This window comes from Scyliorhinus canicula, chromosome 6, assembly GCF_902713615.1.
Source record: "Scyliorhinus canicula chromosome 6, sScyCan1.1, whole genome shotgun sequence".
Taxonomy (NCBI): domain Eukaryota; kingdom Metazoa; phylum Chordata; class Chondrichthyes; order Carcharhiniformes; family Scyliorhinidae; genus Scyliorhinus; species Scyliorhinus canicula.
In genome coordinates this window covers 43585569-43602055 of record NC_052151.1, presented here as the reverse complement: position 1 = coordinate 43602055, position 16487 = coordinate 43585569, and the positions used below count along the sequence as shown (strand labels likewise).

General features: G+C 42.8%; 1 protein-coding gene and 1 non-coding gene across 3 annotated transcripts in view; both read right to left on the bottom strand.

Moving 5' to 3' along the window:
* atg5 (ATG5 autophagy related 5 homolog (S. cerevisiae)) overlaps positions 1 to 16487 on the bottom strand; it is a 251269-nt gene that overhangs the window by 158846 nt on the left and 75936 nt on the right. For both annotated transcript variants that reach the window (XM_038799246.1, XM_038799247.1), the window contains exon 5: positions 5636 to 5798. In XM_038799246.1, coding sequence (XP_038655174.1) covers positions 5636 to 5798 — 163 coding nt within the window. The remainder of the gene's footprint in view (positions 1 to 5635; positions 5799 to 16487) is intronic.
* On the bottom strand, positions 15337 to 15534 carry LOC119968101. Its single transcript, XR_005461123.1, has one exon. It is a non-coding gene; the product is annotated as a U2 spliceosomal RNA (small nuclear RNA).

The following is a 16487-nucleotide window of genomic DNA, read 5'->3' as shown; positions in this document are numbered from 1 at the left end:
GTATACTAATACATGTGACAATAAGAAATCAAATCAATCAAATCTCAGCCTTAAATGTTGTCTATCATTGCATTTAGTTCCTCGATTTGGAAGATCCCCCATCCATCGCCTGGAGGGAGCTTGTTTTCTGCGTTGAAGGTCTCCCTCTCTCGGGGGAGACCGGGGAGCCCTTGTCTCGTGGGTCTGCCAACCTGCTTGCCCGCCACTCCTGTCCCTTGCCGCAATTCCTGGTGTCCCTGCAGCTTCAAGCTGTTGCTTCCTCGCATTTTTATTGTTCATACTATTGTGGAGATTGAAGGGATGTTTAAGTGCGATTATACGCGCTACATTCGGCCAAAAGTGCCTATTTTTCTGTCATGTGGAGAAAGCCACCTGATGTCCGACTACTCAGCACATCTTTGTCACCAGAAGTTTCTGCTTTATGCCTTCTTAACTACCTTGTCTACTTGTCCTTCTACCTTCAGTGGTCTGTGGACATTCCTTTGTCTCTCTTTCTTCTACGTTGCAGCATTCCATCATTTATTGTGCAGTTGCCATTTTTCTGCCCATTTACCAGATCATTGACGTCTTTCTGCAGCCTTTCTTCCCCCATTATCAACCAACAATTTTCTATCAACTGCCAAACTAAGTGTACCGCCTACATAAGTCTTAGTTGTTATATCGCACAAAAAGCAAGAGATCCAGTACTAAGCCTGCAAAACCCCACTGAATACAGCCTTGTGTCACAAAAATAGTATCAACTATTATCTTTTGCTTCCTTCCACAGAGCCCATTTCAAATCCATCTTGCTACTTGCACTTGTATCCCATGAGTTTTTGCCTTTCTGACCAATCTTCCATATGGAAATGTGTTAAAAATATCCCTGAAATCCACATAGACTACATCAAAACTGTTGTCATCATCATCCCTCCTTGTTGCCTTCTCCAAAGTTCAATCAAGACACAACCTTCCCTTAATAAACCGGTCCTTGATTAATCTGTATCTTTCTAAATTACAACATATATCATGCTTCAGAAGTTTTTAAACAATGATTTTCCTACCACTCAGCCACCAAAAACCAATCAAAAAGTTAGCAAGGTGACTGATTTTTATACAGCCCCATGTCATCAGTAAAATATCAAAATTACAAACCAATACTCCATTATTAATAATAATAATCGCTTATTATCACAGGTAGGCTTCAATGAAGTGACTGTGAAAAGCCCCTAGTCGTCACATTCAGGTGCCTGTTCGGGGAGGCCGATACGGGAATTGAACCCGCACCGTTGGCATTGTTCTGCATAAAAAGCCAGCTGTTTAGACCACTGTGCCAACTGAAAGTAAAACACTGAAGGAATCGAACAATTGGACACTAAACATTTATCTCTGGGATCTGGTGGCAATTCCAGCTCAGACTAATGAGCTGAGTCTCACGGGCTGACAGCACAAATGATCCTAATTCAATAATAATAATAATAATCTTTATTGTCACAAGTAGGCTTACATTAACACTGCAATAAAGTTATTGTAAAAAGCCCCGAGTCGCCACATTCCGGCGCCTGTTCGGGTACACAGAGGGAGAATTCAGAATGTCCAATTCACCGAACAGCATGTCTTTCAGGGCTTGTGGGAGGAAACTGTAGCACCCGGAGGAAACCCACGCAGACAAAGGGAGAATGTGCAGACTCCACACAGGCAGTGACCCAAATAGAAAATCGAACCTGTGTTCCTGGCGCTGTGAAGCAAAAGTGCTAACCACTGTGCTACTATGAACTGATTAGTAGTTTCACTAAAGGACTAGAGAATGATGTGGGAGGGCAAAGAATCGCACTGGTGCAACAGAGGTACTTTTCTAATGTTGAAGATGAGCCATACGATTGGAACACAGTAGAGTGAACATCTCTCTTAGCTCGATGCCAACGCTGGTGTCCTCAAAAGGGAACCACTTCATTCTCAAGCACCAATCTTCCTCGTCCAACTGGGGCATAATTTGATTTAGCTAGAGTAAAAATACCTCTTAACTAAATGAGAAATTCAAGAGCATGGGCTTGGTTTATGAAAAGCAACAAGAATGCCATTGCAATCTAATGTGCACTCACTCAGAAACTGAGTTTTACGTCATTGTCTGTTCCTTCTTTGAACTTTAAAAAGTGGGTCTTTCACCCCACTAGCTCCCACAAGACAACACTTAAAAGAAAGAGCCCATCAACGAAGGTCAGCGGTGCAATTCTGGAAAATATGAACCATTTTCCGTCTCCTGATGTGATCATTCACAGGCATAGACAATGAAATTCATCATCATTTCTAATGCTCCACATCAGCCTTCAGCTGAGGATTTGGGAAGGAAGATCTTACATCCCAGTCTAAAGTCAAGCAGCAGTGATCCCCATGCTTCTGTATCTTCGGAAACTTGAACAGCCAATAGCAGGTTCCTCAAAGGATTAATGAAATATCATTGGTGGTGACTTCACAAGATCCTCCAAATACAATGACAGGAAAGGACGTCCAGAAGCAGCGTCCTCTCCCAAGCCAACATGCCCAGCGTTGAGGTGCAAATCACTCAAAACCAGCTCCATTGGGTGGGGCATGTCATTCGTATGCCTGCCACCAAAGTACCTGCTCTATTCAGAATTATGCCATAGCATGAAACTCCCAGGAGGCCAATGGAAACTCTTTAGGGATGCCCTCTAAGATTTCATGAAGAGATCAACCATCCCCATCCACTAAGAGGAGGCACATCATAGAATCATAAAATTTGCAGTGGAGAAGGCCGTTCGGCCCATCAAGTCTGCACACCAACCCTTGGAAAGAGCATCCCACTTAAACCCGCGCCTCCATTCTATCCCCGTTACCCAGTAACCCCACCTAACCTTTTGGACACTAAGGGGCAGTTTAGCATGGCCAATCCACCTAACCTGCACATCTTTGGACTGTGGGAGAAACTGGAGCACCCGGAGGAAACCCACGCAGACACAGGGAGAAAGTGCAAACTCCACACAATCACCCGAGGCCCGAATTGGACCCAGGACCCTGGAGCTGTGAGGCGACTGTGCTAGCCACTGTGCTGCCCTTGGACTCCGCATGCAGTCCGTGGACCCGTGACCAACCAAAATGGAAAAGGTTTATTCGCAAAGGTACCGAGTACAGACATGTCAAGAGTCATGTAGAGGCAACATTAAGGTGTCAGCGAAAGTGCCCAAGCTCCAAACACCTCATCTGCATAATCCTTCAAGCGTCACCTGCTCTGCATGCAGCAGATTCTGCAGAATGCACATTGGATTTATCAGCTATCTAGAACCAATCACAGTGGAGTGGAAGCAAGTCATTCTCCATCCCAAGGGGCTGGGCCTACAAAGAAGCTATCAAAAACAGGAATGATAACAAATTGTTGAATAACAATAGGCTACTTATGGTGGAGTTGTTCCAAGCTATGTTATCTGAAAGGTTCCAGAGACAACTAACGGTATGTGTAGTTAGCCTATTACAGATTGACAGCAGTGGAGACATAATTAGCTTCAGTATCCCCTGGCTGCTGGAGAGATGAAGGAAAATAAAATTCAGTGCTGCTCCTGATTACATTTACTACTACTACAATTTGCCTCTACATCGAGTGTCTACCTAGTTCTGATGTGTCCGTTTCTTGATCCAAAACAAAGGGCCATCATTGCCTTGGCTCATTTGTGATGGATGATGTGTGAAAAGACATTTTGGAACTTGTAATACTATATACTTCAACATCAGAAATTCCCTTGCAACACAAGGCCAGAAAAAAAAGAGGAAGAAATTTTAGTGACTAAAGTGTATATTTTCAAAATGATTCATCTGAAGTGAAGTATTTGTTAGGCATAATGTCAGTTGGTTTATCCAAATAAAATAATGAGCATTAAGAACAAAATGAACTTCATTTCTGCCAACACTCTTATTGCAACGTTTGTTCACCAACTGTCAGAATCAGTTTTGCTTCTCTTTTAAACACCAGAAAACACTTGCAGATGTATCATGTTCTGAGATTTAGTGGACCCAAATGGTACTTTCTTTTACGTTTGTGGTTGCGTGTACTGTTTCATAACTAAGAGAAGATCTTCAAAAACTCTGAAGGAACACTATAAAAAGTAAAGAAAGATGCTACATGTTCTAAAAGAGGTGTATCAGTTTCAGAAGCAGCTTTTATTTCGTTTTCTCTGTTATATTTTAAAAAGAATTTGCGTGATTTTTCTGAAAAGCTCGATGACATTCATATTTGCCAAAAGCTGTGGCTCTCCTACTTTGCGTTAGAATTTGCATGTCATCTTTACTGGGTATCACACTTCTATCTAAGATAACAAACACAAAACAGATTCAAAGTTGTCATTATGCACAATGTCTTTATCTCACATATGTACTGTGCTTCATAAACAATAAATTCCAGTAAGTCACTTTGCACAAAAAGTGCTCATTAAATTCTGTTCAGAATTTAGATTTCTGCTAACAAGTTGACCAAAACATTGAAAAAACAGCAATGCAGTTTATTTACTTTTGCAACTACAGCTGTAGTTATGCAAAGTCTAGTGCATTAAACAAATGTAGTCCTCAGGGACTATGGCGACTTTCAATGCATTAAATATCACAATGATATGTGAAATAGCAATGCAAGGTCTGCAACCTGTAAATGATGTAAAAACATTAGGAAAACAGCTCGCTCTCATTGGGAACGTAATGACATAAAACTTAATGGGTTGGGAGGATCCTGAGGAAGAGAAGCATGTACTTTCTCCGAAGTAGAGTAGCTACAATATAATATTATGCTGTTCTGAGTGACAGGTGATCCATTTGTAACCTCAGTTAAGAATGCACTAACTGATCAGTACTACAAGGTTCTGACAACCTTCAACAATCACAAATCTTACTTAACATCTCAGAAAATGCAGTTTCTGAACATATAAGAGCGACTGGCTGTTAGTACACAGCATTCAGCAGCTTGTATGTTTATAGTGCTGGAATAAAACAGCTCAAAGCGCATTTGCAACAAAAATTCCAAGAAATCCAAATGAATCGAATGCAGTTTTTCTGTTGCTTTACCAAAATGAAAATTTCAGTGAAAAAATCAAGAAGCTCTTATTAACAAGTAAACTGAGATACTTGCTTCTAATTTAAGTTTGGATGCCATCATCGCTCTGCTGAAACACTCTATACATCTTGCTCTAAAGCTCCCATTCTGTACACCCATTTCCCTAACTGCTGGTGACCCAATTTTCTGACAAAAGTTGCAATCTGGTACAGTAACCACCAAATGTACAGTCAATTCTGCTCAACATTTAGTTTATTGTAATTGCCGTTGATCTTAAAATAGTACAAAAACTGAGGAGCTATGTTTTACTGTCAACTTAATGGCCATCTAAGAAAATCTCAGGTCGAAGATATAGGAAGTGGATCTGAATAATACTATTTGTCCTCAATATCCTGGAAGAAACTTTTCCCACCTATTATGTAGCATTTTTACACTATTGTTCAGAGTCCTTGGTTAAAAATAGTAAACAATCATTCAGGAAAACATCAAATTTGGAAGTGGGAAATGCAATGGAATATGTTAGAAATAATGAGTAACAAAGGAAGATAGCAACATTTGCAACAGAGTCAGCAAAACAAGCCAACCATAAGGTTGAATTAAACAACGTACCATTTTGTAAGCCCATCCAAAGCTGCTTATGATCCTTTTTCTGCATCTCATTGATTACTTGACTTTTATGCTTTAAGGCATCAGCTTCTTTAATGCAAGACATAAAATGAGCTTCAACAGCATCTTTCGTGAGGCAGTGAAGAAGTTCCGTTTCAGGAAAGTTCTGGAAAAGAAATATCAAGCAGTGTTGTACTCAAGTAAGCAAGTATACAATTTCTTCCACCATTACCAGGCAAAAAGGAAACAAATTTACTTTAAAACAGGTGATGCTGCTCTACATCACTGATAACCCACAATGCAGCTCTGGTATGTAATTAAAAGCTGGCTTTCTCTTGAATATGTTTCCAAACATGTGTTGAAATACAAGATAGAATATTGTACCACTGACGGCTTTGTATTTATTTAAAAAAAAACAAATTCTACCCCTCAACATTTGCTCAGTGAGCTTATCCAGTAACTAGTTAGTGATTGCACTGGAGAGAGTGCAGAGAAGATTCACTAGAATGTTGCCTGGGATGGAACATTTAAGTTTTAAAGAGAGGTTGGATAAACTTGGGCTGTTTTCTCTGAGGCAGAGAAGACTGAGAGGTGACTGAGGTGTACGGGATTATGAGGGGCATGGACAGGGGGCTGCTGTTCCCCTTAGTTGATGGGTCAGTTCTGAGGCGACACAAGTTCAAAGCGAGGGGTGGGAGGTTTAGGAGGGATTTGAGGAAAAACCTTTTTACCCAGCGGGTGGTGACAGTCTGAAATGCACTGCCTGGGAGGGTGGTCGAGGCAGGATGCCTCACATCCTTTAAAATGTACCTTGGTGTGTACATGGCACACCATAACATTCAAGGCTATGGGCCAAGTGCTGGCAAGTGGGATTAGGTGGTCAGGGCCTTTCATGAGTCGTTGCAGACTTGATGGGCCAAAGGGCCTCTTCTGCACTGTGGTATTCTGTGATTCTAGTTGAGCCATTCAGAAATAGAAAAGTCTCAGATTCAACTTTGATCTATGCATTTATCATATGGGCCTGGAGACAGGCAGGATTTGGTTGCAGAACAAACTGGGATGGGCCCCATTTTGGCTGCTGATTAAAAGCGAGAGTCGTACAATTTGGATTAAACTCTTTGGAAAGATGTCAGAACAAGTTAAGACTGTGGTGAAGGCAGAGTAGACAGGCCTGCTGATACTTAATTAAACACTTGACTACTTCATTGGACAAATAATCAAATAAAACAATTAACATAGTCCATGGTTGTATTCATCACTTCTTTTCTCATTTGTTTTTTGCTGTAACCATTTGGGATACAAAGTACAAGACTAAACAGTGCCAAATTAAGCACAATGTCTAATTTATATTACATGGAAAAGTTGCTTTTTTGCAAATCAATTAACACTTCGAATGTAACTTGAGGCCTTGTGTTTATTATATAGCACATTACAGACCACAGGATGTCCCAGAGTGCTTTTCAGCCAATGCAGTCCTTTGAACTATAGTCACACAAAATACCACAAAGAAATGGATAAATTATAGATAATCTGTTTTTAGTCTTTTAGTTGAGGTACATCAAGTTCGCACCTAAAATCATCTTACTTTAATGCCATTCACTCTTTAGGACCCTTTTGTTAAAATTAAGTTGCTATTTTCAATTTTATGCCTGGCCTGTCACCCCCTCCTCCATAACAGTGCACTGTGGGCCAGTTGCTGCCATATTTGATTTTTGGAGCCACTACCGTAGTCACCAGAGGCTCAGGCTGAGGAAGAAGAGCGAGGCCAGAGAACTGGAAGCAGAAACAGGGAAAGAGACAGGAAGCTGCTGGCTGCCAATCGAGTGATAAACTGTAAGTAATCCAGGGTGGACAGGGAAAGAGAAGAGAGCGTACCCCAGTTTATTCCTTGTCAAATTCCTTTGGCTGTTCGTAACAGGCGAAGTACTGACTGCATCCAATCAGTTCATGCTTGTAGAGTTCAACATTAGATGCAATTCTCAATTGGCCAACACTTGCTTAACAATCTGGGTTTTGCTAAGAATTATACTGAAAACCAATTTAAGGAACCCCTAGTAACAGGTTCCAAAACAGCTTTATCCTGCTATATCCAGACTCCTAATGGCCCTTTTATGGACTGAATTGATCTCTTCACACATCTTCTCTGAGTAATACTACATTCTGTATGCTCACCCGATGCCTGTGCATTTACATTATGTCTTTAAATATGTCCCTTTTTTTAATGTATGGAACGACCTGTCTGGACTGTACGCAGAACAATACTTTTCACTGTACCTCAGTACACATGACAATAAATCAAATCAAATCTCAGCAAGGGCCAACCATTACTAGCATTTTCCAGAATTCTTGGAAACTTTACACTCGTGAATTATTCTGCTCTAACTTGTAGCGACGATTCTTATAGTAAGTCCAATCCCAACATTGCGAGAAGCTAGAGAAAAGCGAATGGGAAGCAGTATTCAAATGCTGACCAACAATTACATAGAGTGCATTCCTTGTGATGCTCCCCTCTATCACTCTTCCACTCGCATCTCCAAAACAATCTTCAAAGCAGCCACAAAATCACACTGATCATCAAAAACATTTTATTGGCATGCGTTAGTCTCGGGAGACAATGGACTGCCCAGGATGTCTGTCACTTCTGTATTGAATATTGTCTGTTATGACTGCAGAGGTCAATTTATGAGTTGCAGGGCAACATGGTGGCGCAGTGGTTAGCACTGCTGCCTCACGCACCAAGGACCCGGGTTCAATTCTGGCCCCAGATTACTGTCTGTGTGAAGTTTGCACATTAACGAAAAATGTAGGAAGTGCAATCCCACCCACAAATTTTGTTTTTGTTTAATTAATTTACAGGATATGTGTGTCGCTGGTTAGGCCAGCATTTATTGCCCCTCCCTAGTTGCCCTTCAGAAGGTGGTGCTAAGTCGCCTTCTTGAACCGATACAGTCCTTGAGGTGTAAGTACGCCCAATGTGCTGTTAGGGAGGGAGTTCCAGGATGTTATCTCAGCAACAGTGAAGAAACAGCGATATATTTCCAAGCTAGGGTGGCGAGTGACTTGCAGGGGAACCTCCAGATGATGGGGCTCCAAGGTCTCTGCTGCTCTTGTCCTTCTAGATAGTAGTGGTTGTGGGTTTGGAAGGTGCTGTCTAAGGAACCTTGGTGAGTTACTGCAGTGCATCTTGTAGATGTTACACATGGCTACCACTGTTCATCGGTAGAGGGGGGTTTGAATGTTTGTAGAAGGGGGAACAATCAAGCGGGCTGCTTTGTGTTAGCCCGAAGTCAACATGTTTTCTTTTCTTTTGTCCTCTGCTTTTTCCACATTCTTCTTGACTGCTGGTCTCCAGGCATTCCAGTCAAGTGGGTTTCCCATGGCTGGATTCAGATTCTGATCAGCCTAAAGTCTCGCTTGCAGGCATCCTTGTATCGCAGATATAGGTGACCTGTTGCCGACAGCAAGCATGGCTCTAGGAATTTGGCCATCATCTATTTGGTTCACACGACCCAGCCAATGGAGCCACGGAGATCTCTGCAGGCTGGTGTTTTTTTTTTACATTTGGCACTCAGTCTTACGTAGAACATAGAACGATACAGCGCAGTACAGGCCCTTCGGCCCTCGATGTTGCACCGACATGGAAAAAACTAACGGCCATCTAACCTACACTATGCCCTTATCATCCATATGCTTATCCAATAAACTTTTAAATGCCCTCAATGTTGGCGAGTTCACTACTGTTGCAGGTAGGGCATTCCACGGCCTCACCACTCTTTGCGTAAAAAACCCACCTCTGACCTCTGTCCTATATCTATTACCCCTCAATTTAAGGCTATGGTCCCTCGTGCTAGCCACCTCCATCCGCAGGAGAAGGCTCTCGCTGTCCACCCTATCTAACCCTCTGATCATTTTGTATGCCTCTATTAAGTCACCTCTTAACCTTCTTCTCTCTAACAAAAACAACCTCAAGTCCATCAGCCTTTCCTCATAAGATTTTCCCTCCATACCAGGCAACATCCTGGTAAATCTCCTCTGCACCCGTTCCAAAGCTTCCACGTCCTTCCTATAATGAGGCGGCCAGAACTGTACGCAATACTCCAAATGCGGCCGTACTAGAGTTTTGTACAACTACAACATGACCTCATGGCTCCGGAACTCAATCCCTCTACCAATAAAGGCCAACACACCATAGGCCTTCTTCACAACCCTATCAACCTGGGTGGCAACTTTCAGGGATCTATGTACATGGACACCGAGATCCCTCTGCTCATCCACACTACTAAGAATTTTACCATTAGCCAAATATTCTGCATTCCTGTTATTCTTTCCAAAGTGAATCACCTCACACTTCTCCACATTAAACTCCATTTGCCACATCTCAGCCCAGCTCTGCAGCTTATCTATGTCCCTCTGTAACCTGCAACATCCTTCCGCACTGTCTACAACTCCACCGACTTTAGTGTCGTCTGCAAATTTACTCACCCATCCTTCTGCGCCCTCCTCTAGGTCATTTATAAAAATGACAAACAGCAACGGCCCCAGAACAGATCCTTGTGGTACGCCACTCGTAACTGAACTCCATTCTGAACATTTCCCATCAACCACCACTCTCGGTCTTCTTTCAACTAGCCAATTTCTGATCCACATCTCTAAATCACCCTCAATCCCCAGCCTCCGTATTTTCTGCAATAGCCGACCGTGGGGAACCTTATCAAACGCTTTACTGAAATCCATATACAGCACATCAACTGCTCTACCCTCGTCCACCTGTTCAGTCACCTTCTCAAAGAACTCGATAAGGTTTGTGAGGCATGACCTACCCTTCACAAAACCATGCTGACTATCCCTAATCATATTATTCCTATCTAGATGATTATAAATCGTATCTTTTATAATCCTCTCCAAGACTTTACCCACCACAGACGTTAGGCTCACCGGCCTATAGTTACCGGGGTTATCTCTACTCCCCTTCTTGAACAAAGGGACCACATTTGCTATCCTCCAGTCCTCTGGCACTATTCCTGTAGCCAATGATAACCTAAAAATCAAAGCCAAAGGCTCAGCAATCTCTTCCCTGGCTTCCCAGAGAATCCTAGGATAAATCCCATCAGGCCCCGGGGACTTATCTATTTTCACCTTGTCCAGAATTGCCAACACTTCTTCCCTACGCACCTCAATGCCATCTATTCTAATAGCCTGGGTCTCAGCATTCTCCTCCACAGTATTATCTTTTTCCTGAGTGAATACTGACGAAAAGTATTCATTTAGTATCTCGCTTATCTCCTCAGCCTCCACACACAACTTCCCACCACTGTCCTTGACAGGCCCTACTCTTACACTAGTCATTCTTTTATTCCTGACATACCTATAGAAAGCTTTTGGGTTTTCCTTGATCCTACCTGCCAAAGACTTCTCATGTCCCCTCCTTTCTCGTCTTAGCTCTCTCTTTAGATCCTTCCTCGCTTCCCTGTAACTATCAAGCGCCCCAACTGAAACTTCACGCCTCATCTTCACATAGACCTCCTTTTTCCTCTTAACAAGAGGTTCCGCTTCTTTGGTAAACCACGGATCCCTCGCTCTACCCTTTCCTCCCTGTCTGACTGGTACGTACTGATCAAGAACACACAATAGCTGTTCCTTGAACAAGCTCCACATATCCAGTGTGCCCAACCCTTGCAGCCTACTTCTCCAACCTACACATCCTAAGTCATGTCTAATGGCATCATAATTGCCCTTCCCCCAGCTATAACTCTTGCCCTGCGGGGTATACTTATCCCTTTCCATCACTAATGTAAAGGTCACCTAATTGTGGTCACTGTCTCCAAAGTGTTCACCTACCTCCAGATCTAACACCTGGCCTGGTTCATTACCCAAAACCAAATCCAATGTGGCCTCGCCTCTTGTTGGCCTGTCAACATATTGTGTCAGAAAACCCTCCTGCACACATTGTACAAAGAACGACCCATCCAATGTACTCGAACTATATCTTTTCCAGTCAATATTAGGAAAGTTAAAGTCTCCCATAACAACTACCCTGTTACTTTCGCTCTTTTCCAGAATCATCTTCACCATCCTTTCCTCTACATCTCTAGAACTATTAGGTGGCCTATAGAAAACTCCCAGCAGTGTGACCTCTCCTTTCCTGTTTCTAACCTCAGCCCATACTACCTCGGAAGAAGAGTCCCCATCTTGCATCCTTTCTGCCACCGTAATACTGTCCTTGACTAGCAGCGCCACACCTCCCCCTCTTTTGCCCCCTTCTCTGACCTTACTAAAACACCTAAACCCCGGAACCTGCAACAACCATTCCTGTCCCTGCTCTATCCATGTCTCTGAAATAGCCACAACATCGAAGTCCCAGGTACCAACCCATGCTGCCAGTTCCCCTACCTTATTTCGTATACTCCTGGCATTGAAATAGACAAACTTCAAACCACCGACCTGAACACTGGCACCCTCCTGCGAAGTCAAATCTGTGCTCCTGACCTCTATACTCTCAATCTCCCGTACCCCAAAACTACAATCCAGGTTCCCATGCCCCTGCTGAATTAGTTTAAACCCCCCCCAAAGAGTACTAACAAATCTCCCCCCAGTCTTGCTAGGAGATGCTCAATGTTCATCTGAGGTAGCAAAGGTGGAAGCTGTTCAGCCGCTTTTCTTGGCTTACATATGTTTTGCATTAGTTGACATGATTTTGACTCTTAGGTAGGTAAAGGGAAGTGTCACAACAGCACAGATCATTCTACATTCACCAAGGCCTTCATGAACTTCTAAAACTGTCACAGAAAATAAGCTGGGTGTAATTTATTTCCACAACGACATGTACAGTCTTGTCAGTTACAATGGAGTATCATCAGAGGCTTTCAAGATCAGCAACGGAATAAAGCAGGACTGTCTTTCCTGCTTATTAATAAGGGGATCAGGGGTTATGGGAAGAAGGCAGGAGAATGGGGATGAAAAACATATCAGCCATGATTGAATGGCGGAGCAGACCTGATGGGCCGAATGGCCTAATTCTGCACCTCCATATTATGGCCTCTTGGCGCAGTTATAGAATCAGTCATAAAATCAGTACACTGCTGTGCAGATGGAGACCATTCAGCCCATCGAGTCTGCACTGACCCTTTGAAAGAGCACTCTACCCAGGCCCATATCCCCATCCTATTCCCTTAACCCCATGTAACCTTTTGGGCACTAAGGAGTAATTTAGCATGGCCAATTCACCTAAGCTGCACAAATTCTGGACTGTGGGAGGAAACTCACGCAGACACGGAGAGAATGTGCAAACTCCACACAAGCACCCAAGGCCGGAATTGAATCCATGTCCCTGGTATGTAGGAAATGTGTAAGATTCAGAAACAGCTGAAGAATTTGCTGAGTCAGATAGCAAATCACCAGTCACACCATTGTTCACAGGGAACAATAAGAAGGTACATCAGATGTAGACAAAGTCTAATAGATCACTGAAGAGAGAAGCACATAAAGCACCATCTACATCAATATAATGCACCCCCGAACAGTAATGTCACTCACATAAACAATATCATGGCAAAAATTGTTATATTGCGGATTTGCCGCAAAGATAAAAGAATGGAGGTGTCACACACTTGGATTTATAGATGTTGCTCATATAAGATGGAGAACTGAAGCCAGCTCAAAAACTCTCTATTGACGTCACTACAGATCATGAGACGTAACATCAGCAGGATGTATTCTATGATACATATCACCACTCCCCCGTTACTTCTTCAGTACAAAGACAACTGCTTAATGATGTTACAACAGACCCACTTATGCATTATTTCTATACATATATACAACTCAATAATCTCTCAGATGGACATCTATTCCTTTTGGGTTGTATTCAATTGGAACCTGGCTACTCAAGACCTTGGAAGTGTCCTCTTTTCCTTCAGCAGGTGATACTTCCTGGGAAGTTACTCCAGTGTCCATCTCTACAAGGAAGTCCTCATAAATTGAATCTGAATTTGTCTGTCTGTTTGGTCTCTGTTCAGAAGTATCACTGCATAGATTTTCTAATGGAAGCACTTCAAACGTTTCAGCGATTTCACTTTGTGAAGCTAGTAGTTGATCGCCAAACACTTTCATCATCCATCTACGATATTGGACCTGTCAGATTGGATTTAATTTGATTTGATTTATTGTCACATATACCGAAGTACATGGTACATCTGAGAATGTGAAGCAGGGAAGTGAGGATGTGAAGCAAAGGTTAATAGCCAGAAACAGAAAGAGCCAGGTGGGACATCACAAATTAAACGAATATGTAAGAATATGTTATTGAAGCCATTGCAGGATGTTCAAAGTAAGGGAGTGTGACTATAAGCCACACAGCCTTGAGAAACAAGGCGAATGGCCGGATGATGAGAAATGAAATATGGAGGCCGCTTGCAATTATAGCTACCATTTACCAATTAAGCTACTAATTAGGCTAACACTGCTACATTACCATATGCCAATAGATAACCTCAAGGTTTGTAAAATCATGTATTGGAATTATTGTAATAACCAATGTAAGAGCCATTGATAAATCATGGCTGGACACCTGGTGTTTTGCTAAAATTGCTATACGCTTTTGTGCCAATAGACAACCGCAAGTGTCTACCTCAATGTCTGTAAGATTATGTATTGAAAATATGACAATAACAAATTAATCATGTCATGTACTAAACATTTGGTAAAAACAAGCTGTAATCTGTATTGGGGCAAGCTCAAGTGAATGTAAGAGACAACCCCTTAAAAAACATATAAAAGAAGGGTGTTTCGAGCAAGACTTTGGCACTCTCAGAGAGGTGGTTCTTTGGAATACCTAGAGAGCGGCCCCGATCGCAATAAAAGAATATTCTAAAGTACGGACGTGTTCGAGATCGTTTCTTCCGGACTGAGAGACAAGTGAATTAGACTCGCATTCACACATCGACAAACAGTGATTGATTACAGTGCGGAACAAGGGGTCAAACAACGCAAATACATGAGCAAGAGCTCAGTGTTCTTACAGGGAATAGTGTTCTTACAGGGAACACATCAGTCCGAGGGTGAGTCGTGAGGAGTCTTGTAGCTGTGGGGAAGAAGCTGGTCCTATGTCTGGATGTGCGGGTCTTCAGACTTCTGTTCCTTCTGCCTGATGAAAGGGTCTGGAAGAAGGCAATGCCTGGGTGGGAAAGGTCTCTGATAATGCTGTCTGCCTTTCTGAGGGAGCGGAAGGTGTATACAGAATCAATGTGGGGATGGCAAGCTTGTGTGATGCGCTGGGCTGAGTTCACCACACTCTGCAGTTTCTTGCGATCTTGGACCGAGCAGTTGCCATACCAGGGTTGTGATGCAGCCGGATAGATGCTCTCTGTCGCACATCTGTAGAAGTTTGAGAGAGTCGATGCAGACATGCCAAACTTCATTAGCTTACGTGGGAAGTAGAGATATTGTTGGGCTTTCTTCTTTTTTAAAAAATAAATTGAGAGTGCCCAATTATTTTTTCCAATTAAGGGGCAATTTAGCGTGGCCAATCCACCTAGCCTGCACATCTTTTTGGGTTGTGGGGGTGAAACCCACGCAAACACGGGAGAATGTGCAAACTCCACACAGACAATGACCCAGGGCCGGGATTCGAACCCGGGTCCTCAGTGCCGTAGGCAGCAATGCTAACCACTGTGCCACCGTGCCGCCCGGGCTTTCTTCTTTTTTATTACTTTTTCTGAGTTACAAAGCCAGAGCTCAGAGTGTGGACAGGAGCAAACCCCTAATCCAGCTTGTTGCCTGCTCCAAAAACCAATTCAAATTCAAATTGAATCCAATTCATGGTTTCCACAAGAGACATACCAGATTGGAGCCAAAAGGCAGAGCAGATACTACACTTGATCTTAGCCAAAAGGCCGAGAAGCGATATTGTTGGGCTTTCTTGACTGTTGCATCAACTTGAGTGGACCAGGACAGACTATTGGTGATGATGTCTTTGTTAGAATCACAGCACATACCCATTTTTCTTGGTGGTGGAGCTTCTAACTAGCACTTACTCTCCTTGGTGGAATACTCGCTTTTTAAAGTTTTGTTTGCTCCTAGCAATCTGTGCTTCGTGTTGTAGTTTGGCAATATCTAAAGTATTAGGTGGCATCAAAGATCAAATGGCGTTCTCAGTTTCCTTTTGAACAACAACATTGCTGGTGAACTCTGTGTCGTTAAGTATGTGGTGTTCCAGTAAGACATTAAGAATTTGTTCATGTTTCCTGCCAATATACCTTGGTCCTTTGATGACTTGATGGAATGTTTATGTGACTGAACAAATCGTTCGGCCACTCCATTTGTCGCACGATGGCACGGAGCTGACTTTATGTGCTGTATACCATTTCCCTTCAAGTCATCTTTGAACTCCTTAGAAGTGAACGGATTACCGTTGTCAATTATGACCTGCTCTGGCCTAACAACTCTTGCAAATATTTTATCTAGCTTCTCGATAGTTTGTTCTGTTGTCATGGATTTCATTATCACTACTTCCGGCCATTTAGAGTGCATAATCACTCGGAACACATGACCCTCCACTGGACCGGCTTAGTATATCTGTATTCTCTGCCATGGCCACTGTGTCAGCCACTCCTATGGATGTAATGGTTGCAGTGGTGGAGTGTTTCTTAGTTTTGCACAGGACTGACATTGCCCCACTTTCTCTTCGATTTGAGCATCTGATCCTGACACTATAGTAAAGAAAACCCACCAACGACTCTACTTTTTCAGAAGGCTAAGGAAATTTGGCATGTCAGCTACGACACTCACCAACTTCTACAGATGCACCATAGAAAACATTTTTTTCTGGTTGTATCACAGCTTGGTATGGAGCCTGCTC